This window comes from Fistularia commersonii, chromosome 11 (genome assembly GCF_037954325.1).
Source record: "Fistularia commersonii isolate RoL2024-O1a breed Wild chromosome 11, RoL_Fcom_v1.0, whole genome shotgun sequence".
Taxonomy (NCBI): Eukaryota; Metazoa; Chordata; class Actinopteri; order Syngnathiformes; family Fistulariidae; genus Fistularia; species Fistularia commersonii.
The window spans coordinates 19,206,281-19,231,790 of record NC_141294.1 but is presented as its reverse complement, the minus strand read 5'-3'; the positions used below and the strand labels follow the sequence as shown (position 1 = coordinate 19,231,790).

Sequence of the window (25,510 nt, the reverse complement as noted above, 5' to 3'; positions counted from 1 at the left end):
GATAAGTCTTAGCCCAATTTTTTTTTGTGATTTGGGGCTTTTGTAAGGTGAGGTTCTACTGTACAAAGGGCTCGTAGTGTGACAATCACCTGCTGTGACAGTCCCATATTGCTTGTCAGGCTTCTCAAAGCAGCTGTCTTTGTGCTGGAAGTCAAGGACACGTTTCTAGCTAGCTGGCTGCCTAAATGTTTTGGGCGACAGGTCATGCGATAGAGACAAGCATCTTGACAAGTTGTTGTTCACAGACAGATGTGATTGGGAGGCCGATCGATCAGAGAATACAACCATTCACCCCTTCATTTACCAATTTTGGGGATGGACGCCTCCTGGTTGTCAATGTGACACTGTGTTTTCCCCTCTCCTCGCAGAGCTCCATGTACTCCCTGGCCCTGAAGTGTCTGATAAGCCTGTCCACCGTCATCCTGCTGGGCCTCATCATCGCCTACCATGCCCGGGAGGTCCAGGTAAACACACACACACGCACACACACACACACACACACACACACACACACACACACACACACACACAGAAAGCAAACAAACAGAACCGTGTACAGGATCAGAATGTACAACCAGAGATTTACTTCCTTAGATGACAGGTGCAGTACCTCTCATCACTGTTGGATAAGCGTGTAGCATTGGCGGAAAGGGGATTAGCATAGCTTAGCATAAAAAGACAGGAAGGGAGACTTAACAGCTGCGCAGAGGGAAATCCATCCAGCAGCTAATTAAATGTTCGCTCTCTTTCCCTTTAAATCTATTAAAAAGCAGTGTTTTTCAAATCGCGATGTGATTTTGACACCGGCGCCGCTCTTCTTATTGATCCGGGCATTTGGAGGAAGGGGGGATTGATGTTTTTTTTTTTAATTCCCCATAGTCCAAATAAAGTCAGGAGATAAACAGAGAGAAGAAAAAAAGTCCATATTGAAACTCCACTTTCTTTAGAGGGTGGTAACTGCAGGCCCAGGATTCAGCCTTTCCAGGCCCCTCTTTTTTTTTATTAAATATGGCCGACCCATTCTCCAGATGTTGCATTCTATTGTTTTGCTTAAAAAGAAAAGCAAAAAGCTATGGAAATCTGATGGTCCAAAGAGCTATCTGGAGGGGATATGATGATTCATGCTAGCTGTATGCGCTAATCGGCAGCTCAAATAAATATGTCAATCAGCCGTCTGTGCATTACGTTGCCTTATTCCTGCAATATTCCGGTTCCTGGAAATGCCGTTTTGAGGCCTGCAGTCCTCCCTCCCCCCCAGAAACTGTTGCCACCTGATGCAACTGCGCTTTGTTTATTAGCTTCGTCCCCGGGGCCTCAGTTGCAGACGAGGTGGGGCCCAGATGTGTCTCTGCTACAGCCAGTTAACAACTTTAATGAAGGCCTGGATGAGGACGGGGGGGGGTTGTGTCAGGGCCGGCATCAAACATGCGCCCGGTCAATAATGTCCCCCTCCATTCGCCTGATGCCGAGTGGGCGCGCACAGATGTGGCAAAACAATCCATCAGCGTTGCTTCATGCCTCCCCCCAACCGCCATACACGTGGCACAGTTTGTCATCTCCTCTAATAAACCAATGGCACAGTCATTTAGCCCGCGTTCCCAATCCGAAGCCATTCGCAATCAATGGTCAATGACTATTTATGGGGGGGGGATTGGACCCGAGGCCACAACAGCTCTTGCACCCCCCCAACCTCCACTGCACCACAATCATCCATCTCGGCGCGCATTCGTTTCACGTCTTGGCGTTTTCCTTTCATTGCATCATGGCCTGGACGTTATGGGCTCAGATGAGGGGGGTGGGTTGGGGAGGAGAGTAAAGGGGGGATTCATTCTGCAAAGACGACCTCCTGCTTGCGGATCAACAACAAGATTGCGCAACGGCGAGAGCTGACACGCGCGCCGACCAGAGCGGCAAGATTGCTGGCAGCGGCGATCGCCACATGCGGACAAGGGACGATTGATAAAAGGGGAAGCAGGTTTGATGTCACGTTCATGGTGCGCGCCGGACCGCCTTCCCGCCCACCCACGCGCTTCGTGGCTGGTGCACGTGACGTGCACGCTAATACGGCGAGGTAGGGATTGGGTGAAGCCGCTGTAACACTGAGAGAGAGAGATAACATGGTTTTTTGGTTAATCTCTTTGAGAAATAATTCCTTTTGATGAAATCAAGTTGCGGGGAGTCGGGGGTTTTCTGAGAGTACGAGGGTGAAGCCCCAACATGAGGGAAAGGGGGGGATTTGGTGATTCCTTCAAGAAATGAAATGACGAAACGAAAAAGTCGATTTTTGCCGTTGCCTTATTTTATACATACGACTCATCCTGAACTCCAGTGCTATGCTAGAGTTTATATTAATTTTTGTATCTATAATATTTCCCCCCAGTTTAAAATTCCCTTCTGCCAATATTTGGATCATATTTGATGCACCGTTTAATTTGGATCTTTAGGGATGTGCGTCCTGCAGTACTTCTAAATTAGCATTACATTAGTGAAAAAAAAGTTTAAAGTTAAAGAAAAAAATGGAAAAAGTACATAACATTGAAGAGCGGCACAGTGGTGCAGTGGTTAGCGCTTCGGCCTAACATCACAAGGACCCTGGTTGGATTCTGAAAAGGGGACCTTTGTGTGTGGATGTTCTCCCTGTGTCTGCGTGGATCTCCAGTTTCCTCCCACATTCTAAAAACATGCAGGTTAATTGGAAAAAATTGGGAAAATTTCCCAGAATTAGTGAGTGAGGGAAACTTATCTGTCTGTATATGTGGCCCTGCCATTGACTGCCGCCCAGTCCAGGGTGAACCCGCCTCTCGCCCCATGACAGCTGGGATAAGCTCCAGTATCCTGAGTGCCCTGAGTGCAGGATAAGCGGCAGAAGATGGATGGATGGATGGATGGATGGATGGATGGAGGGATGGATAACAAGTGAAATGCATTGAAAACAACAGAAACTATTTGTCATCAGAAAGAAACAATTATCTTTGACCATGAACTACTTTTTAAAAAAAATGAAATAAAAGTCAAGATGATTGGAGAATTATCGCATTTTATTTATTATGTTATTCTTAATACTTAATACTTGCTTCAACTAGCAAAAATTCTCATGGAACGGATTTGCAGCAGATATGTCAGGAATCTCAACTTCGGCATAACCAAAACAAACAAAGGTTTTTGTACTTTATGTATTTATGTATCTTTAAGCTAACTTCAGAAAATACTTTTTCTCACCACTTTTACCGCAGTATTACACAAGGAATACTAGTGTATTTGTACTGTATGATAAATACAAGTGGTAGAGTTGGGAGCAAATGAAAACACTGTTTTGTGTTGATAGCGTTTGCTAAACTGGTTGTGTTACATTTCACATTGTAAAGGGAAATGAGAAAATGTAATTTAATTTCATTTCATTTCATTGAATTTAGAATATAAACTAAACTAAAATAAAAACAAAAGTTTTTGTTATTTTGTCTGTTTATCCATTGAGCTCCATTCATGATCAGTGAATGAACACTTCAGAGTCTCAAGAATAGCACCAGTGTTTCTCTGATTTTTATCGTTAGTGCACACGCACACACACATACACACACACACACGCACACACTGAAATGTGATATGTGAAAAATGAGAGACATTGTTCAATAGAGATCTCTGAGATAGCCATACACTCTACTGGAGAATTTTAGCTCGGGATGGTAACAGGATATTAAGCGGATGCACTCACACACACACATACACACATACATAAAAACACACATTTTTATATATATACGTTGGAGGTTGAAGACTCACTAGATCATAGTGATGTTATAAGGTTTCGCTGGCATTTATACAACCTTTCTCCTACACACGCACACACACACACGCGCGCGCACACACACACACAAGCACATGAGAGACAGAAATATATATGTGTGTTTGTGCAGGAGGTTTGAGAGTCACTAGATCAGAGTAATGTTATAAGGTTTATCTGACATTTATTCCATCTCTCTCTCACACAGACACACACACACACACACACTTCCCATGTCTTTTATCTCACATCAGTCTCTGTTTACCACCGTCAGGGCGCCTCTTCTTCTTTTTCTTCGTCTTCTTCACCTTCTTTTATTTCCCACCCTTCCTTCCATCTCTCCATCTGCCTATCTGTCCTTATCAGATTAGGTCCGTCTCCCCTTCCTCCTCCTCCTCCTCTGTCAGCGCCCAGATCCAATTTGGTCGAGTTTCACGCCCTTTTACACACACACACACACACACACACACACACACACACACACACACACACACACACACACATATCCCATATATGTCTGTGTATATGTATAGATTCTTTTTTACATATATTCATTTTTAATTTATAAAAATATATATTTTGATTAAAATGACAAGAATAAACTCTCATTACAGTTAAAAATTGATGTACGATGTAATAAAAAAAAGTTTACTGTCAATATAGTGTTGCATAAAATATATAGCATAGTAGTGTAGTTATTAATAGAATGAAATAGTCGGGGCCAAAGTGTAAGAAGAGAAAGTCAGGTTTTTTTGTTATTCCTCAAAGGAGGGATTTAAGTCCTAATTTTGCAGTTGTAAAGTTGTAATAGTGCAAGAGTGACATCATGATATTCGCAGAATAAATGCTCGGTTCATTCTGTTTATTAAACATTGCGATTAATAGGATAGAGAACAACAAGAATTTTAGAGGGGGAAGAAATTGAATTATGGGGTTTATTAAGACCTATAATCTCACAGGAGATTTGCGTTCGTCTTATAATGCCATCTTTATTTTTTCGTAAATATTATAATTATCGTATAACACCGTAAACATTATAAATGAATATTTCCTGCGTTCACTTTCATCATTTTAAGACGGCTGTCACGGTTTTACCTTTTTACAGTTTTCACAACCTGCATGATATGTGTAGCTTGTCTTCCCAGATTTTTTCTGCGTTAGCATCATACGGCTTATTTCCGTTTCCGGCAGCAACAAGTTCGCTGTCAGCTTTTCAGGTTGTTTTTTTCTTATCGATCAATCCGGTGGATTAGTGATTGGATCACGGATTAGTCTCCTAACTGCTGTGCGGCACTATAGCCCACATAAGCTAGCAACCTCCTTCTTACCTGTCTTATAGTAGGGGTGGCTGCCTTGCTTGAGGGCACTTTGGAATGCCGGATAATCGTGTGAAAAAATCTGTGACTGTGGAAATTCCACCCAGAACAAGAACCCGCTGTCGGAAGAGGATGTCACACCTGGCTTGACCGGGGAGGGGACGGCGGGGACTCGCTGTCTATGAATCGGAAAAGCTAGCGGTTGCCGTGGAGACGGTGTTGAAGTGTCTTTGAGTGAGCACCCCCGCACACACGCACACTCACACACCCCACAGAGATTGGACCAGAGAGCCAACGCAGGATTGATTGATCCGCCATAGTCTCTTTCTTTGATTTTTTTCCATCATATTTGTTATTGCTTTTTCCTGATTGGTCCCGACCACAGCGGGACAGCGTTCCATTGGTTGCTCAGAAATCTCTTCCCCCACTCAGGTCAATGATGGCCCCACTGAACATAAGCTTCCACGCTATCATTGCGTTTCGCCCTCCACCAAGTTGGTCCCACATCGGACCGGACCATACCAATCGAACAAACCCGGCAGGATTCTCCGAACAACCCACCCCTCTCGGGTTTCAATGAGTGATCCCAGAAGAGCGACGCCAATGTAGCCATTGACCCCTGGTGTTTACTTCCCACTGTTGCCATGGTGACTTCAGGCTCCCCATAAGGCACCCTTCCATCGAACCCCATCACAGCTGGCATTAAATTCTGCAGAACCCTGCTGGGGCTCCTGCACTGAATGACTGTGTGTGTGTCTAAATATATATATATATATATATATATATATATATATATGTGTGTTTATATATATATATAAACATAAGAAATATGGTGCCTCTCATTCTAGCTCAATATTGAGCTGAGAAAAAAAAGACGGGAAAAAGATCATAACAGTACATTAACAAGGAGATCCACAAATTATTGCTATGTGCAGAGAGGGAGAATTAACCTCAGCCATGTAACCATGGTAACAAGACTGAAAGTTTAGAAGGGGATGTTACGGGCGAATCCCCGTCCCCGAAAAACCCAGAACGGACCGGCAGACTGTCTCTGGGGTTCCCAGCGCATGAAACTCAAATCAAGCCCAAGGCGGGGGGCGGGGGGTACAGCCTGTTTGCCCTCTATCTTTGTCGTTTTTGCTCCAGTGCTGTATTACTTGGAGCGCTCCATGCACGCTAACACTAAGCCGCTAATCGCCTTCCCTGGTGAATGTAGTTCATCAGCGAGGACTTTATCAAGGAAAATGCCTGAAAATTCATTCATTCATTTTCTATACTGCTAATCCTGCGCTCAGGGTCACCAGGGGCGGGGGGGGGCCTAGCGCCGCTGTGATTGGTTTAAATGGCAGGGTTCACCCTGAACCGGTCGATAGCAGGGACATATATATATATATCTCTAGATGTGCAATGTACACTAATTCATTCCTACATCATGTAGACATGCAAAATTCACCCTCTAATTCACACATCATATAGAGACACACAACATTCATTCATGCATCAGAGACACACAACATTCATTCATGCATCATATAGAGACAATATTCACTTCATTCATTCACACATCATATATGTGGGAATTCACTTCCTCATTCACATGTCATAGGTATGCAACATTCACTCATTCATTCATATATCATAAACATGCAAAATTCACCCTCTCATTCACACGTCATATTGAGGCACACAACATTCATACACAGATCATATAGACATGCAATATTCACTTGTTCATTCATTCACACATCATATGGATAAGAATCATTCACTTCCTCATTCACATGTCATAGAGACATGCAACATTCACTCATTCATTCAGGATATCCCACCCCAAAAGCTTATTTTTCATGGGCAGCAGTTTCACCTCCAAGCCACTAGGTGGCGATGTGATGCCAACACAGCAGCTCCTTTTTGACAGGAGAGAGGGTGGAATTTTTTGCATGAACAAGATGAGGAGGTGAAGGCGGCAGCGGTGACGCGGGAGGTCTCATGGAACCTGCTTAGGCAGCTGTGACAAAGATGTAGAAAGCTTTCCATATCGCAGAACCATAGAAGAAAAACGTCATACACTTCTTCTGCATTCCCGTTCCGGCCAGTGTCTCCTCTGGACCTTCAGATTTGGTCAGACAGCGGATTCCTCGTGAAAACCTAGCTCGGAATAAGCTAAGCTTGCATGCCCTTTCCGCACGCAATCAGAAGCCCGCAAGATGATTTTAAATCCAGAAAGGGGTGGAGCTTGGCTGATACCCCAATTTGCGTGTCACCTTTTCTGCAGGAATCAGCCAGTACTGGCTAAATTACAACCAGTATCATGAAGCCTGGTAATGTAATTGTGTAGATATTCAAATCACAATGTATGTTGTATACACAATGTATAAACACCCATTGTTTGTCCCACCTACCTCCAGACCGTTCTTTACAAAGCCAACCAATTTTATTTTTGTCGAATGGAAAACCTCCCAACCAAGGGCCGCCTCTGCCGCCGTTCCCGCCATCGGCACCACAGGTCTCGTTTCTTCACACTTCCTGCGGTTGCCCTTTTTACCTCCTCCCCAACCCCTTTTCTTTTTTCGTCAACGTCACTTGCGCTCACGGGGGGAAACTGTGAACCTTTTCCTTGTTGGCTCACGCTTGGCAACACCTCCTCCTCGCACCCAAGACTCTCTTTCGCTCTCTCTCACTCTCTCTCTCTCTCTCTCTCTCTCTCTCGCTCTCCCTTGCCTGCCTGTGGTGGTCCCCTCGGAGATGCATGTACAGGTCGACCCTCTACGTATCCTAATTTATCTGGAATTTGCATTTGCCCTAGTTATATTCTCCTCTCCGGGGACTGTGCATGTGTGTGTGTGTGTGTGTGTGCGTGCGTGTGTGTGTGTGTGCGTGCGTGTGTGTGTGTATGCGCGTGTTCGGGGGGGGGTTTCCACACCTCCAGAACCACCCCATCTCCCAGGGGTGTGACGGTGCGTATTTTCTCCAGTGTTCCATCGCATCTCTCTATACTTCAATGGTTAGTGCTGTCTCCGTCCCAGACTGATGTTTATTTACCCTCCTCCCCACGTCAATGCCAACACACACACACACTTCCTGTGGGGAAACATACCAGGCTCATTTACCCGCATCTGCCTTTATTTTGAGCCTGTAGTCCATTTGACAAGCCAGCTTGATGTGTGTGTGCGTGCATGCGTGCGTGTGTGTGTATGCATGTGTCCCGCTCTGCGGTGTCCGGCCAGCCTTGCATCTGGTACCATGATGAGAGACATCTGCAATCAGGGATGTAACACGATTACTGGGGTTCAGTGGCCTCGGGGGGGGGCAGAGGGCTGACCACCTCGCCCTGGGTTAACGCTGACAGACACCTGCTGAATGTCACCGGGGAAACAAACGAATGGGCAAACAAACAGACTGACGGGTGGGGGGGTGGGGGGTGGGGGGGTGATGGGTGATGGAGCCAAATCAGCCCCTGTGATTGGTTGCCATGGTGTCTGCGTTTCGACAGCCAATGAAACCCAGGGATTGGAAAGATTTTGCGGCGTTCGTTATTTGTCATCTACCTATGCCGCTCGTTCAGGACGGAGGGGTCGGCTCAGCTGATATCCCGAGCGGGAACCGGCTGTCAATCAGAGGAGAGATCCAAATGTCTGCCGTCTTGTTCGCACCTCCGGGTAGTCGCCATTGTTTGTTTTTGGGGGTGGCTGTTGAAAGACATTCTTGGGGCAAATTTGCGGGGGCGGCGTGGACGTGGTATTCTTGCGTCCCCTGTCCCATGGCGCTGAGCAGCCTGATCTCCTCCTTCACCCTTTTTCGCATTTCTCCACCATTTTTGACCTCCCCTCCCCCTCCACCTGGCCTACTTTCTAGCTGTATTTTTTTTGCCCTCCTTCCGTCCCGTCCACTTCTATTCCCTCTCTCTCTCTCGCTATCGCTCTACCGCGCTCATCCTCTGCCTGGCGCTGCCACACTCTGTTAGGATGAAACAACACAACAGAAGATGCTCGTACTTTTCCGCCATATCCCTCAGTCCCCCCCTCCCACCGCCAGGTCCGAGTTAATTCAACTTCCCCTCCGCCCTCCACGTTGGTCATGTCGGAGCAGCGCCCCCTTTCACCCTCCCATTGACAGATTACTCCTCTAATGGAATTTAATTATTTATCCCTTCCTCGCGGTGATTTAGCAAGTGAAAGGCCCGACAGTGGGGGAAGGGTGGAGGGGCTGAGGCGGGAAGGGAGGATGCTCACCGCTTACTTCTGCAGGGCAGGAAACCGAATCGCTGTTTTTTTTTTTCCACCTGTACGTCATCAGGAGCTAGAGGTGAAGAGGGGCCAGGGCGGAGTTGGGGATCCTATCACACCTGGATACACCTCCATGGAAACGGGTCGGAACGGCGAGTCCATGAATAGGAGGAGTGTAATTGGCGGAAAGGGGTGTGACAGATTGACCCATGTGACAGGTGTGACAGGTGGGATTGGTATGACAGGAGTGACATAAGTGACCCATGTGACATGTTTGATGAGAGGAATTAGTATTACAAGTAATCAGATGGGTGTGACTGGTGTGACATGTTGGATTATGAGATAGGTGTGACATATGCAAAAGGTGTGATGGTAGTGTGGCAGGTGTGACACGTAATCTTATAGGTGTGACAAAAGTGACAGGTGTGAAGGGTGCACTTGGAGTGACAGGTTGTGTGAGATGTGGAATTAGTTGAACAGGTGTGCCAGGAGTGGATAAGTAATCTGATGGGTGCGATTGATGTGACCTTTGCAACTGGTGTGACTGGGGTGACATGCACGACATGTTGGATTATTGTAAAAGGAGTGACTTATATAAAAGGTGTGACAGGTGTGACGGGAGGAACTAGTCTGACAGGTGTGACAAATAATCCAATGGATGTGACAGGTGTGAAGGCTGCGAGAGGAGTGACAGGTGTGACATGTGGGATTGGTGTGACAGGTTTGACAGGAGTGATGGATGAGAGGGGTGCGAAAGGTGTGACGGGTGTGAACAGCTGGGATTGGTTGAGACAGGTGTGACAGGTCAGAGTGGCCCAACACGTGACGTGGGTGTGACAGATATGACAGGTTTGACAGTTGTGATAGGTTCGACAGTTGTGAAGGGGGCAACTGGTGTGACAGGAGGCAAAGATGTGACAAGTAATCTAATGGAGTGACAGCAGTGACAGGTGCAAAAGGAACGACAGGTGTGACACGTGGGATCGGTGTGACCATTGCAACTGGCGTGACATGTGTGACACGTTGGATTGGTGTGGCAGGTGTGACGGGAGTGACGAGTGTAAGGAGTGCAATAGGTGTGACGGGTGTGAAGGGCTGGGATCGGTTGAGACAGGTGTGATGGGAGTGACAGGTGTGACACTTGTAAAAGGTGTGATAGATGTAATTGATCTGACAGGTGTTATGGGTAGGATTGGTGCGATGCACAGTTTTGTCGTCACGGCAACATCATTGGATGGAGAAGTCCAGTGGAGCGGCCCTCTGTGTTTCCTTCTCGGATCCAACATGGCGGCTCAGTTTAAGCCGAACCATTTCCATTGCGTTGTTGTTTATTTTCTTTCTCTCTGAAAGTCCGGGTCCCGTCTTGGACTAGGTGGAGCCCCCTCCGAACCTCAATGAAGGTCAAAGGACCTTCTGGTCCTGGTCTCTGGTCCCGGTCCTGGTCCTGTCATACATCCCAGGTCTTTTTCTATACGTTTTTTTAGGATGCGTAGCAGACCTGTCTAGACCTGGTCCTGTTCCAGATCCTGGTCCTTGTTTCAGTCAGTCACCTGCCACTGGTCATGGTTCTTATCCAGCTTAAAAGCCTGGTCCGAAGCATCTTCCCATTCTTCCCCACCTTCTTTCCTCCCTTGGTGGGTGTAAAAGCTGAACATCCAATAATTCAGCGGTTCATATTCAGGTCTGCTTGAAGTCTCACTCTGGTCTGGTATCAGAAACATGTAGACGGACTCCCTCCTCTTCCTCTTCCTCCTTCTGTGTGTGCATGGTTTTGTTTTGTTTATTTTCCTGGCTGATCGGCTTCAAAACAACTGTACCAAACACAAAAGTGCTCCAGAACCATTGTCTTACTTTGTACACACACACACACACACACACACACACACACACACACACACACACACACACACACACACACACCTAAGTCATTTGCCCTCCTGTGTTTTGTGTTTCCTTTACTATTTGACATGCCTCATCTCTGTGTTCATCCCTTTTTTGATTTTCTCTCTCTCCCTCTCCATCCCTCCCTCCCTTCCTTTCCCTTTCGCTCTCTCTTTCCCTTTCTCTCCCTTTCCCACTGTCTCTCTACCTCTCCTCTTCTCCCCTACATCCCTCTTTCACCATCGTTCTCTGTTTCTCATCCCTGTCACTTTCTCTCTCTCCCTCCTGTTTCTCCTTCCTTCCCTCTTTCTTTCCCTCCTTTTCTCTCCACCTGTCTCTCTCTTCCTCCCTCTCTCCGTCCCTATCTCTCTCTCTCTCTCGCCGGGGATCCTAATTAAGCTTGGCTGCTCTTTGATGTTGTCGCCGTGGCAACAGTCACCATGACAGGGCTGCACACCCTCTCAAACTCATCCAGGCATACACGGATACACGCAAGTGCACGTCGCGATATACACACACACACACACACACATTGTTTGACCCCCCCCCCCCCCGTTCAATTGACGCCTCGCGCAATGACTCAGGTGTGTGTGCACGTTTACGTGTGTACCCAACGTACATGCACGCTCGTGACAAAGTCAGAACACAGGAACAGGAGTCGCCCCGTATATCTACAGTGAGGATAACAATCACTTATGACTACGTGCATGTCTGTGTGTGTGTGTGTGTGTGTGTGTGTGTGTGTGTGTGTGTGTGTGTGTGTGTGTGAACTTGCAGTGCCCCCCCCCACACACACCGTCGTTCCCCCTGTGTTTTGTTTCTCCTCTCCAATAACCGCCGGTGTGGGCAGGAAAGTCCTTGAGATGACTCATGATGAAGAGCGACTGCCGACACCGGTTGTTCCCCGGCGTGGCGCCCGATCCGGAAACCCCTCACCATTTAGAGCGGCGGGCGGATTGGGCTATCCCCTCTTTTTTACCTGCAGGCCCAGTTTTCTTTCTTCCCCTTTACTTTATTTCTCCCGAACGTATCCTCGTCTCAGGGTTTTTTTTTTTTCATTATGATGGCCTTTAACGAAGCTAACACTACCTACTGGAGTGCTAGTCAATAGCGAACAGTACTCACCCGACTGCTCATATAAAGTTAGCATTACCAAAGCTAATATTAAAGACCTGCGTGCTACTACAAGGCTAACATTACCGCACTGGGTAATAACACACAGCTAACATTAGCGACCTTGGTGCTCATACACAACTAATATTGCTTACGTGAGTGCTAGTAAAAACCCAACATAACCAACCTGGGTGCTAGTACAAAGTGAATATTACTGACCTGCATGCTAGCGCAAAGCTAGTATTATCCATCTGCACTCTACTACAGTACAAAGCTAATATTAGCTCTCTGGGTAATAGTTCAAATCTAAAATTACTCACCTGGATGCTCGTACAAATTTAATATTGCCGACCTGGTGCTCGTATACAACTAACATTACCTATGTGAGTGCTAGTAAAAAGCTAACATTATCGACCTACATGCTAGTGCAAATTTAACGTTACCGACCTTGGTGCCCGTACAAAGTGAATATTACTGACCTGTGTGCAATTCAAAGCTTATATTACTGGCCTGCATGCTCCTTCAAGGCTTACATCACTGAGCCTCATGCTAGTACCAAGCTAACATTACCAACCTGCATGATCGTACAAAGCTAGTATTATCAACCTAGGTGCTACAACAAGGCGCCAACCTTGGCGCTTGTACACAGCTAACATTAGTTATCCTGGGTGCAACCACAAACCGAATATAAGCGACCGACACAAAGTTTTTTTTCTGGAAAAGTTCTCGGTGCTAAAAATGGAGACTCGAAGGGAGAAAAAAAAGAAAAATACTTGGACATTGACTTCTTTTCTTGATGGTCCCTCGTCCCTATATTTATCCCTTCATTTCCTCTCATCTCCATCTATCTCTCTGCACCGGTATCCCTTCCCCCCCTCTCCCCGCTTGGCCGCTGCTGTCTGGAGGACTGTGGTTGGGGGGGTTAAAACCTGCTTTTAGCGATTCCCGATTACAACGCCCTTGGCGCAGCTATGGCGGCTACAGACGGTAATTATGGTATCCCATCTAAATAAGTGCAGCGGGAGGGGGGAGTTGTGCGCAATTAAAGACTTATTGTAAGGTGTCTGTTGACGACGGTTGCCCCGGCGACCCCACTCTTCTTTTTCCTGCTTGGTATAAAAATCCCTCGCTTCAAAATAACACACCATGTTTGACTCATATCCCAGTGAAGTACCAGGGGTGGGATCAGCCACCGCTATGAATGGATAGCTGATGAGATGATCCGGAGTTTGTGTGTGTGTGTTGGGGGGGCGGCTACATTACTGACATACATGGTACCACAAAGCTAACATTATCAACCTTGGCTCTCATACACAGCTAACGCTACCTATACAAGTCCTGGTAAAAAAAAAGCTACCCGTAACGACCCGGGCGCTTGTACAATGTTAAAATCACTGACCTGCGTGCTAGTACAAAGCTAATATTACTGACCTGGGTGCTCGTAAACAGTTTACATGACGGACCTAGGTGAAAGTACAAAGTTAAAATTACCAACTTGTGTGGTCACACAAAGCTAATATTACCAACCTGTGTGCTAGTACAAAGCTAACATTACCCACATGAGTTCTAATACGAAGCTGATATTACTGGCCTGCTTGCTAGTACTAAGCTAATTTTACAGAATTGCTAGCTGCTACAAGGGTAACATTACTGACCTGGGCGCTAGTATAAAGCCAATATTACAGATGTCCGTGCTACTACAAGGCTAACGTTACCAACCTGCATGCTAGTAGCAAGGTAAAATTACCGACCTCTGTGCTCATACACAGCAAACATTACTGATCTGTGTGCTAGTACAAAGCTAATGTTACTGATTCAGGTGCTCATATACAGCTAAAATAACCAACCTTTGTGGTCGTCCATGACGAATAATACTGATCCGCGGCCAGGCTAGAATCCTGACCTACGTACTAGCATCATGCTAACATGACCAACTGTAGTGTTTGTACACAGCTAACATTACCCACATCAGCACTAGTATAAAGCTAATATTAGTGGTCTGCGTGCTTGCTCAAAGCTAACATTACCCACATGACTGCTTGTAAAAAGCTAACTTTACTGACCTGCGTGCTCTTTTATAGTTAAAATGACTGACCTGCATGCTCTTGTAAAGCTAACATTACTGAACCGCATGCTAGTACAAAGTTAATATCACTAAACTGCATGCTGGTACAAAGCTGGTGGGGCAGATTTTATCCTGTCAGACCATTTTTCCTTTTTTCCCTCTGCTTTTTATTTTCGCCTGAATGCGAAAGGCGTACAGACCCCACCATTGTCACATCTGCCGCCAAAACTGAACCTCCGCTCTGCTTTCCCCCCGCAGCTGTTCGTCATCGACAACGGCGCAGACGACTGGCGCATTGCCATGACAATGGAGAGAGTGCTGCTGATCGCGCTGGAGCTGCTGGTGTCGGCCGTGCACCCGGTCCCGGGCGACTTCAAGTTCCAGTGGCGCGCGCGTCTGGCCTTCTCGTACACGCCGTCGCAGGCTGAGGCCGACCTGGACATGGTGCTGAGCGTGCCCATGTTCCTCCGCCTCTACCTCATCGCCAGGGTGATGCTGCTGCACAGCAAGCTCTTCACTGACGCCTCGTCCAGGAGTATAGGCGCCCTCAACAAGGTCAGGGCACTTCCTCATTTCCCCCATTTAATTGGGTCAAGAGCTCCTCCAGGTCAAATTGAAAACCGTGTTGCCGTTGCATGTCGTTGCTGCCCCTGTTGTGATTGACTATTAATGGAGTTAGCAGAGAGACCCTCGACGCGGCCTCAGATGAGGTGCGAGAACAAGTGGAAGGTGGTGGCATGGAGAGATGCCGTTCGTGCCACTTAACCCCTTCCTGCCCTACGCCGCCACCCAGAAGCGTGTTATCAACGCCGCAGGCTGCAGAGATAAACTCTATCGTGGCGGACCAATTAATCTGGGAGACTGTGCGTCATGACCCGGGGTCGCCAGCCGAGGCACGGTTTCCAATCCAATTACAGCGGTGAATCTCTGGGCACTACCATCACCATCTCAGGACTCTTGTACGGAGGCCTATTAGCAAAGAGATAGAAAAAGAAAATGATCAGGCATCACCTGCATTGCTGTCTGAGCATATGTGATTATGTGTGTGTGTGTGTGTGTATGTTTGTATGTGTGTGTCTGTGTTCTGCAGGTGCACTTTAACACACGGTTCGTCATGAAAACCCTCATGACCATCTGTCCCGGGACGGTGCTGCTGGTCTTCAGCATCTCTCTGTGGATCATTGCCGCCTGGACCGTGAGAGTATGTGAGAGGTCAGTAATGTGTGTATGTGTGTGTGTGCGTGTGTCCAAAGACATGCTCTGATTGGATGAGGAGCTCGACTGAGAAATTGAAATTTTATCTACTGCCCCAAAGGGTCTGCAAGGGATGCTCAGTTGAAGAGGGCCTGCTTCACACGTACCTCTGTTTCGAGCTAACCGCTAACTACCGGCAAAAACAAATATGGCAGATGCAACCAATTTGCATGCTTTTACAAATCTAGCATTGCCTGCTGGAGTGCTAGTACAAAGCCAACATTACCGACCTATATCCTACACAAAGCTAATCTTACCTATCCATGTGGTGTGCAAAGCTAACATAGCAATACCAACTTTTGTGGTGGTAAGAAGCTAACATTACTGACCTACATACCAGTATAAAGTTAACATTACTGACCTGCATGCTAATACAATGCTAACATTAGCAGCCTGAGCGTTAGTACAAAGCTAGTTACCAACCCATGTGCAAGTAAAAAGGTAACATTACCGACCTGTGTGCTCATACAAAGGTAATATTACCGTCTCCCGTGCTCATACAAAGCTAGCATCACTGACCTGCGTGCTAGTACATCGCTAATATCGCCAACCTGAATGTTAGTACAAAGCTAGCATTACCTACCCATGTACTAGTATAAAGGTAACATCACTGACCTGCATGCTGGTACAAAGCTAATACCGCTGACCGATGTGTTGGTACAAAGCTAACATTACCGATTAGTGTGCTAGTGCAAATCTAATATCACTGGCCAATATGCTAGTACAATGCTTTCATCACCAACTTGCACGTTTATAGAAAGCTAACATTAGCAACAGACATGCCTGTACAAAGCTAACAGTACCTACCTCCATGCTTGCACCCAAGTAATGTTGCTGACCTGCAATGAGGTGCAGTGAGGTTCATGGCTGGTGAGGCACTGACTGTCACGGGCCGGGGCGGACTTGGAATGGGAACCACACCACCAAGGCTGAAATCAGGGTTGGAGCTCTTTTATTTAGGTAGGCAGGGTGTCTCAGGCAGGCAGGGTGTCGCAGGCAGAGTTGTAAGAAGGGCCCCAGGCAGGGTTGCAGGAAGGGCAGGGTCACAGGCAGGGTTACCGGAAGAGTCGGGGCAGGATCTCAGGAAGGATCTCAGGCAGAGATACAGGAAGGGCCCCAGGCAGGGTTACAGGAAGGGCCCCAGGCAGGGTTACAGGAAGGGACCCACAATCCTTCAGCCCTGGGACCTCCAGTCACTCCTTCCTTCGAGCCCTCTTGAGCCTTCTCGATCCCTCGCGAATTCCCCGGCCTCGAGCAGAGCGTGCCGCTGCTCTTTATGGGGCCGGGTAATTAGCAGCAGCTGGCGCAGATTACCAATTTGACCCAGGTGTGTGAGACCCTGACAGTACCCCCCCCTCAATGGGCGCCTCCTGGTACCCCACGGAGCCGGCCTGGTTGGGTGTGGTTCCCCGAGTCCATGGTGGCTGGGGAATTCTGCCACGGGCCGGGGCGGACTCGGAACCACACCACCAAGGATGAAATCAGGGTTGGAGCTCTTTTATTTAGGTAGGCAGGGTGTCTCAGGCAGGCAGGATCCCAGGCAGGGTTGCAGGAAGGGCCCCAGGCAGAGTTACGGGAAGGGTCACAGGCAGGGCAGGGTTGCAGGAAGGGTCACAGGCAGGGCAGGGTCTCAGGCAGGGTTACAAGAAGGGCCCCAGGCAGGGTTACAGGAAGGGACCCACAATCCTTCAGCCCTGGGACCTCCAGTCGCTCCTTCCTTCGAGCCCTCTTGAGCCTTCTCGATCCCTCGCGAATTCCCCGGCCTCGAGCAGAGCGTGCCGCTGCTCTTTATGGGGCCAGGTAATTAGCGGCAGCTGGCGCAGATTACCAATTTGACCCAGGTGTGTGAGACCCTGACAGTACCCCCCCCCTCAATGGGCGCCTCCTGGTACCCCACGGAGCCGGCCTGGTTGGGTGTGGTTCCCCGAGTCCATGGTGGCCGGGGAATTCTGTCACAGGCCGGGGCGGACTCGGAACCACACCACCAAGGATGAAATCAGGGTTGGAGCTCTTTTATTTAGGTAGGCAGGGTGTCTCAGGCAGGCAGGGTCCCAGGCAGGGTTGCAGGAAGGGCCCCCAGCAGGGCAGGGTTACAGGAAGGGTCACAGGCAGGGCAGGGTCTCAGGCAGGGTTACAGGAAGGGACCCAGGCAGGGTTACAGGAAGGGACCCGCAATCCTTCAGCCCTGGGACCTCCAGTCGCTCCTTCCTTCGAGCCCTCTTGAGCCTTCTCGATCCCTCGCGAATTCCCCGGCCTCGAGCAGAGCATGCCGCTGCTCTTTATGGGGCCAGGTAATTAGCGGCAGCTGGCGCAGATTACCAATTTGACCCAGGTGTTTGAGACCCTGACACTGACGTCATCACCGCACATCTCTTCTTCATATTTGGCAGTAAATGTGAATTTTTTTTGGCCATTTTGAAAAAAAAAACTAAAAACGGTGAAGCTACATGGAAAATAACTTTATAGTACAAATCACTGAATAAATATAACCATTTAATTTTTTTTTTTTCATTTTGGAATTTTTTCTTTCCATAATGACAGGTGAGGCCCAGCCTCCCCTGCCTCTACTGACTGCACGTCACTGCTGACCTGCGTGCTTGTACAGAGCAAACATTACCAACCTACTTGTTAGCTCCAAATTGTTTAGCAATGAGGTGCTAACAGGGGTTGCAAGTGCCATCTGTAAGGTTCTCATGTTTAAAATCCCCTTTAACCAGTGTCGACTTGTCTGCCTCATCCAAAACTGGCTCCAATGCCATCGCTAAATGATAACAAACTTTTCCGTTAGCTTTCCCCTCAGTCCGGCCCGGTCCCAGACCCGTCCCCCTTCGAAGCTCGCCTCCGCTCATCTTGAATATTTCAGCAGCAGCCCTGCAGGAGACGCATCAGGCGGCGCCTTACGTAACATTCAGAGGAGCTCCTGGTTTAGAGATTACAGGAGATCCGTGGGAGGATATCTAGAACACACACTCACACACACACTTACACACACATAAACATGCATCTGAAATGGAACCAGGGCATAACGACTCAAAATATGACACAAAGGGTTTTTAATTGTTTGAAAAGCCACATGAAAAATGTCCTGAAGTCCGCTAGCAGCCTTCAAAACCCGAATGTCTCCCCTTATTCACGCCTAGTTTCATCTTGGGATGACTTCCCAGAATGCACCATGGCCCTGGAATCTTCCTCAATGTTTTCTGGTCATTTTGCCGGTTTTTCCCCTCAATGCTGGGAGTTAAGCGCCCCTGCCCGGTTTCATGTCCTCCTGCCGAGGATCTCTCCACGTTTTCTGGGGTTTTCCTGCCAGGGTTCTCTCCGACTTCTTCCTCCCCTCTGAAAATCAGGTTCATCCAAAGACTCCCATATGTCCGTAGGTGTGAATAAGTGGGCGAATGGTTGGACGTGTCTGTGTGTGATTGACAGCCCGTCCAAGGCGAGCCCCGCCTCCCGCTCCCCCGTGATTGGCTCGAGACGCCCCCGGTTGGAGGAGCGTTTTCTCCACCTCCCGGCAGGACTCTCCCTCCGAGCGGTGAATTAGCAGGGAGGACTCAGGAGGAACATGAAGTCCTTTTACTTCATTTATTTCCCTCCCACTCTGCTCTCCTGATGAGCGGATATGACAGTACTCAACACAATCTACTGTACATGTCAATAACTGGCTCAGTTAATACATTTATTGTGCATTTATTTTTATTCGATTCACCACTTAACCATCGGCCCCTTCCATCCCATGAATGTTTAAAGATGGAAATTACAATTTACTGTCTTCAATCTCATAATGTAGTGAATAAAAAATAAATTAGAGATTTTAATCACTTTAAAATCAATAATAAACAATAAAAAAACAATAATAACAATACACATGATTATTACTATCAATGTTTTCTGTTATTATTATTGTTATTATGGCAAAAATGATAACAAATGCAAGACAGTGGTGAGACCAGCGATGCGGTATGGACTAGAAACTGTTACAATGACCAAAAGACAGCAGGCAGAACTAGAGGTTGCAGAGATGAAGATGTTGAGGTTGTCTTTGGGAGTGACCAGGATGGATAGGATCAGGGATGAGTCTATCAGAGGAACAGCACATGTTAGATGTTTTGGAGAGCAGCTCAGAGAAGCCAGACTGAGATGGTTGGGTCACGTAAAGAGGAAGGATAGTGAATTTATTGGTAGACGTATGCTGGAATTGGAGCTGCCAGACAGGAGTACTCGAGGAAGACGAGAAGATGTATGGACGTAGTGAGAGAGGATATGAAGATAGTTGTTGTGAGAGTGGAGGATACAGAGAATTAGGCTACATGGAGAAGGTTGATTCGCAGGAAAAAGGGAAAAGCCAAAAGGAGAAGGAGATCATTGTAGTAGAAGAATTATAGTTGTTGCTATTTTTGATCATAACAATAATTTTCATGATTCAATTACAAACATCAATATTATTGATAATAATAACAATCATTGCTACTATAATTATGATTATAATTATTATTATTATTATTGTTAGTAGTAGTAGTAGTACTAGTAGTAGTAGTTGTTGTTGTTGTTGTTGTTGTTGTTGTTAATGATGATGTTTTTGTAGTATGCAACAGAAATTTGACATGAAATCAAAGTGTTGTAATTGAATTTTATTTGCAATTATTTGCAATTTCATAAAACATTTTTATATTTATTATCACTACAGAGGTAGTAATAATGGTAGAAGTTATAGTATTCAACATATTTTTTTAAATAATTATTGAGTTCTGCAAAGTTTTTGTTGTTATTACAATAGTTGTTATAATAATCAGGGGTAATAGTAGTTATAGGTATAGTATTAGAAGTAGAGGTTGTAGTATTGTTTCCCAATTACTATTTGCAAGCTCTACAGTTATAATTATTTATAGTTATTATTTGTTAATTCTTGAAAAAATCTTATCATCTTGGCCACTGAACTCTATTTTAGTCCCTTCAAGAGAAGAATGATGTCTTTTTGATTTACTTTTATTAGTTGTAATATTAGCAGTAGTAATAGTAGTGTAGTGGTCAACAGAAATATTCAGTTCAACTAATGGAAGATTTTGATTTGCAATGTTGTGTATAAACAATCAAACAAATTAGTAAACCATTATTATTGTCGTTTTTATATTATTATTATTGTTGTTGTTATTGTTGTTAGTATAGTATTATATATATTATAAGTAGTAGTGCTGCTAGTAGTAGTTAAAGTATTAGTTGTAAATCTACTATTCAACACAATTTATTGTCACATCAAATTAGATATTTGACAGAATTTTATTTTCCACTTATTATTATTATTTTTATTATTATTGTTAGTAGTAATTGTAGTGGAAGAAGGAGGAGGAAGACAAAGAGGAGGAGTTGTCAACAGAAATATCACAAAATTATACCAATGGAAGATTTTAATTTGCAAATTTTGCAGTGTTGTATATAAACAGTCAAACAATTGGCAATGATTATTATTATTATTATTATTATTATTATTATTATTATTATTATTATAGGTACTTGTAGTTGTTTCAGTCTTAACATTAGACGTCCTATTCAACACATATTTTTACATAAAATTAGATTTGTCACAATTTCATTTTATAGTTATCTTTATTAGTAGTAGCACAGACAGAAATTTCATATGGAACTTCATATGGAACACTTTATTTAGCAAGTCTTGCAATGTTATATATAAAAAAATGAAACTGGTTGACAAACTGCTATCATTATTATTATCATTGTTATTATAATTATTGTTCTCAAAAGTAGTAGTTGTACTAGGAGTAGTTGAAAGAGAAGGAATTAAATATTACCGGCACAACTCGCAAGTTGAAATGGTGTCCTGTATAATATCCTGCTGAACAACTGTGCTCTGTTCACCTGTGACAGTTGGATGGAGGCCGGAAACGCAAAAAAAAAGCATGTTTTAATGGACTTTATTCGCTTCTAATCCGGCCAGCAGCACCAGGCGGACAGAACCAACTGAATAAAAAAGGGGGTGGGGGGACAACACGTCCACGCCGGATAGAGTCGTGGTTAGCCCCATTGATCTGCTTTTTAGATGAGTGTGTGTGCAGTAATGCAAAATCTGGAAGGAACCAAATGTTTTCTCCGTGGGGGGCAGGAAGTGACGAAAGAAAACCTGTTTTCACGCCGTCCCCACACAGGTATCACGATGCCCAGGACGTGACCAGTAACTTCCTGGGCGCCATGTGGCTCATCTCCATCACCTTCCTGTCCATCGGCTACGGCGACATGGTCCCTCACACGTACTGTGGAAAAGGGGTCTGTCTACTTACTGGAATCATGGTGGGTGCATCTTCTACAAACACACACGTGCACGCACATGCACTCACAAAGGTCAGCAGATTAGAACGCGGGCTGCCATTTGTGTAATGTAGGCAATCCTCCCTGAATTAGACTGCATCTGTGCTTCGCCTAGAGTTTGGGCTCGTGGGCGTGCAAACAAGAGCCCATTAGCGTGTGCACGGGGTGTGTGTGTGTGTGTGTGTGTGTATGTGTGTGTGTGTGTGTGTGTGTGTGTGTGTGTGTGTGTGTGTGTGTGTGTGTGTGTGTGTGCATGCATCATTCCCTCTCCAGTGTCTGTCCACATTGCATAATAAAGGTCCCACCTTTTAGGGTGCCATGTCCTCCCACTCTCCTCTCTCTCTTTCTCTTTCTCTAACGCTCACTCTTTCTCTTTCTCTATCTGCCTTTCTCCCTCTTCTCTCTTTCTCTCTTCCTATCATCCTTTCCCCCTCCCTCTCCATATCTCTTCCTCTCTCTCCCGTTCTCACTTTCTATCCTTTCTGTCTGCCTTTCTCTCCTTCCTCAAGGCCATTTGTTTATTTCCGTCCCCATCCCTCCATCTGTTTCTTTTACCTCTCAGGTGCTCTTCTTCTTCACCCTCTCATCATTATCATTATTATTATTATTATTGTTTATTTTCTTTGTAGTTATGCCAAATAGTCTACTCAAAGTGGAAAAATTGTTTATTTTATTTTATTTTATTTTATTTTATTTTATTTTATTTTATTTTATTTTATTTTATTTTATTTTATACAGTGTAATTTAATTTTAGTTCATATTATACTTTTCTTTTATTGCATTTCATTTTACACAATTTTATTGCATTGGAATTTGCACAATTTGATTTTGTACAATTTAACGTTATTTTATTTTATTTTAGTTTACTTTAGTTTTATTTAGTAAAGCAGTTTAGGTTGGGAGGTTGTGATGCTAGCGTGTTAGCACGTTAGCTCCGATCACTTCCTAATGAACGAGCCGTGCCACATGCACGCACGCGGTGTTTTTCGCTGGCGGTCAAAAAACAATGAGAAAAAAAAAATTACACCTGATGGCCGCTCACCTGGACCTGAGGGTAATGCCCTTTCCCGACTTGTTATGTAATAGGATTACTTTTTTCCCTTAATTATGTAATGATGTCGTGCTTTGTTTTTTTTTGTTTTTGTTTGTTCTTTTGAGCACAAAGTGAGTTTTCTCCAAATCCCATCACTGTGACAAGAAAACAATATTTTTTGACATCAAGTCGATTATGTCATGAAATTAGAGGATAAGATGGAAAGGGGGAATAAGTAATTCATGGCTCCTCTTCGTCGTCGTCCTCCTCCTCTTCCTCCTTTTGGCCAAGGAGGGACGACAAGCAAAGCCAATTTCATACAAAATGCATCGCCGCCCATTTTTGAAGAAAGAAAGTGGAAGGGAAAGTTGACACGTTAGTCATGAGCTCCACCACTTTCCTTTTCTTTTGGATTTTATTACGAGAATCCAACAAGATAGCCTGTTATTTATTTTACTTAATGTTATTTTCTTCTGTTTTGTTTATTTATTACTTTATTTATTTATCTTTTAATATAATCCAAAAAGAAGTTCTGTAGAAGTACGCAAGAAATTAATTAAAATGTGTAGTCCTGCGCCCCTTTCTTTTTCTTTTATATTTCATTTTATAGGGCTCATTTTCCATTTATTTTATCTTATTTAATCTATTTAATAAGACTATCTGAAAAGCAAAAATTAAATTGCATAGAAGTTTGTAAGAAAGTAATCTAAAGTGAGAAAGTTTTGCACCACTTTCCTCTTCCTTTGTATTTTATTTTGAAAACCAACAACCATTCAGCTAGAGCTCATTTCCATTCATTTTATTTTACTTTACTTTATTATTATTAATTTAGTGATTCATTCTTTTATCTACTTCATAATACTATAAAAAAGAAATTAATTTAAAATTAGAGAGTGAAAGTTGTCACGTCCATCATAACCAGTGCGCCACTTTCCTTTTCTTTAGACTAATTTTACTTTATTCTATTTTTTAAATTTTATCTATCTATCTATCTATCTATCTATCTATCTATCTATCTATCTATCTATCTATCTATCTATCTATCTATCTATCTATCTATTTTTCATCACAAAAATAAAAAAATGAATTCAATGGAAGTTTGCAAAAAATCATTTAAAATGAGAAAAGTGACAGGTGTGCGTGCACCACTTTCCTTTCTTTTGTATTTTATTTTTTAAAATATGAGGACCATTCAGGCAGCGCTCAATTTCCATCTGTTATATTATATTTTATTTTATAACAATATCTGAAAAATAAGAAATTCCATAGAAGTTCCCATAGTAAGATTAGACCTCAGAATTGGTTAAATAACATATATAACTATTATATAATATTTTGATAATTTAAATTTTTTCTTAGTTCCAATAAATGTTCGTATAGCGTTCACCCCAGACGCTGAGTTTCCCAAAACACACACACACGCACGTACAGTATAACTCCTACAACTCCTACACACACACACACACAAAGACACACACACACACTCGTCGGAGAGTTCCAAGTGGTTTATTTTGGTTGATCTTGAAAAGGGAGTGGTGAGGATGCAGGTAAGAGAGAAGGGGGGGACCAAAGGGGGGAGAAAAAGAGGAAAATGAGGAGGAGGAGGAAGAGAGTCGGGCGTGGGGGGGGACAGGTTATTTTTTGTTCTTTTTCTCTCTTTCCTTTTTTCTAAAAGCTGAGAAATATCGTAATGAATTTCTATGCGAAGGACTCTTGCAGTCGTCATTGCCATGGCAACGTGTGAAGACAAATAACGTGGGAATGTAGCTCTGCCCGAGGCTGCCTGGGGGAACGCCAGGTGTTAAGAGTGTGTGTGTGTGTGTGTGTGTGTGTGTGTGTGTGTGTGTGTGTGTGTGTGTGTGTGTGTGTGTGTGTGCGTGTCTGTGTGTGGGTGTAGAGATGGGTTAGAAGCACCATAAAGGTGCAAAAGGCTCGTGAGCCCCCCCCTCCTCACCCCCACCCCCGTTGGCAGAAGTGGCTGCAACACACAACGAATGGGTGCACGTGAGCATGCACACACACACACACACACACACACATATCCAAATCTATACAACAATCATTTTTCAGTTTTTTTTTCTTTCATATTTTCTTGTTTGCCAGCGGGACCATGGTTTCACCTTTGATTCACATTTTATTATTAATTACATAAATACAAATAAATAAGGAATACAGTTACATAATTCCATACATATATAATATTTAGATCAACCATAAATAGAGAGATACCATTAATTTAAATATTTTACTATTTTTTACATGACTTAATCACTAAAAGATCTCTTCTCATTGTTTCGTGCCACATTTTACAAACTTCATAACAGAATCATTATTATTATTATTATTGTTATTGACATTTTGTAGCAAGGCAGCCGGGGAACCCCCGGGCGCATGAAAGAAATCACAGTAGAGTGAGTGCTGCAGCAGGGATTCTGGCCCACTCCTCCTGTGTGGCCCACTCCTGTGTGTGTGTGCGCACACACACACACACACACATACGAGCGCCCACAAGCATTGGGCGCC

The 25,510-nt window shown here is 44.8% G+C and overlaps 1 protein-coding gene across 2 annotated transcripts in view; it reads left to right on the top strand.

Annotated features, from left to right (window-relative positions):
• kcnn3 (potassium intermediate/small conductance calcium-activated channel, subfamily N, member 3) overlaps positions 1-25,510 on the top strand; it is a 60,912-nt gene that overhangs the window by 22,572 nt on the left and 12,830 nt on the right. For both annotated transcript variants that reach the window (XM_086155737.1, XM_086155738.1), the window contains exons 3-6: positions 369-464; positions 14,641-14,937; positions 15,473-15,594; positions 21,795-21,936. In XM_086155737.1, the coding sequence (XP_086011863.1) occupies positions 369-464; positions 14,641-14,937; positions 15,473-15,594; positions 21,795-21,936 (657 nt within the window). The remainder of the gene's footprint in view (positions 1-368; positions 465-14,640; positions 14,938-15,472; positions 15,595-21,794; positions 21,937-25,510) is intronic.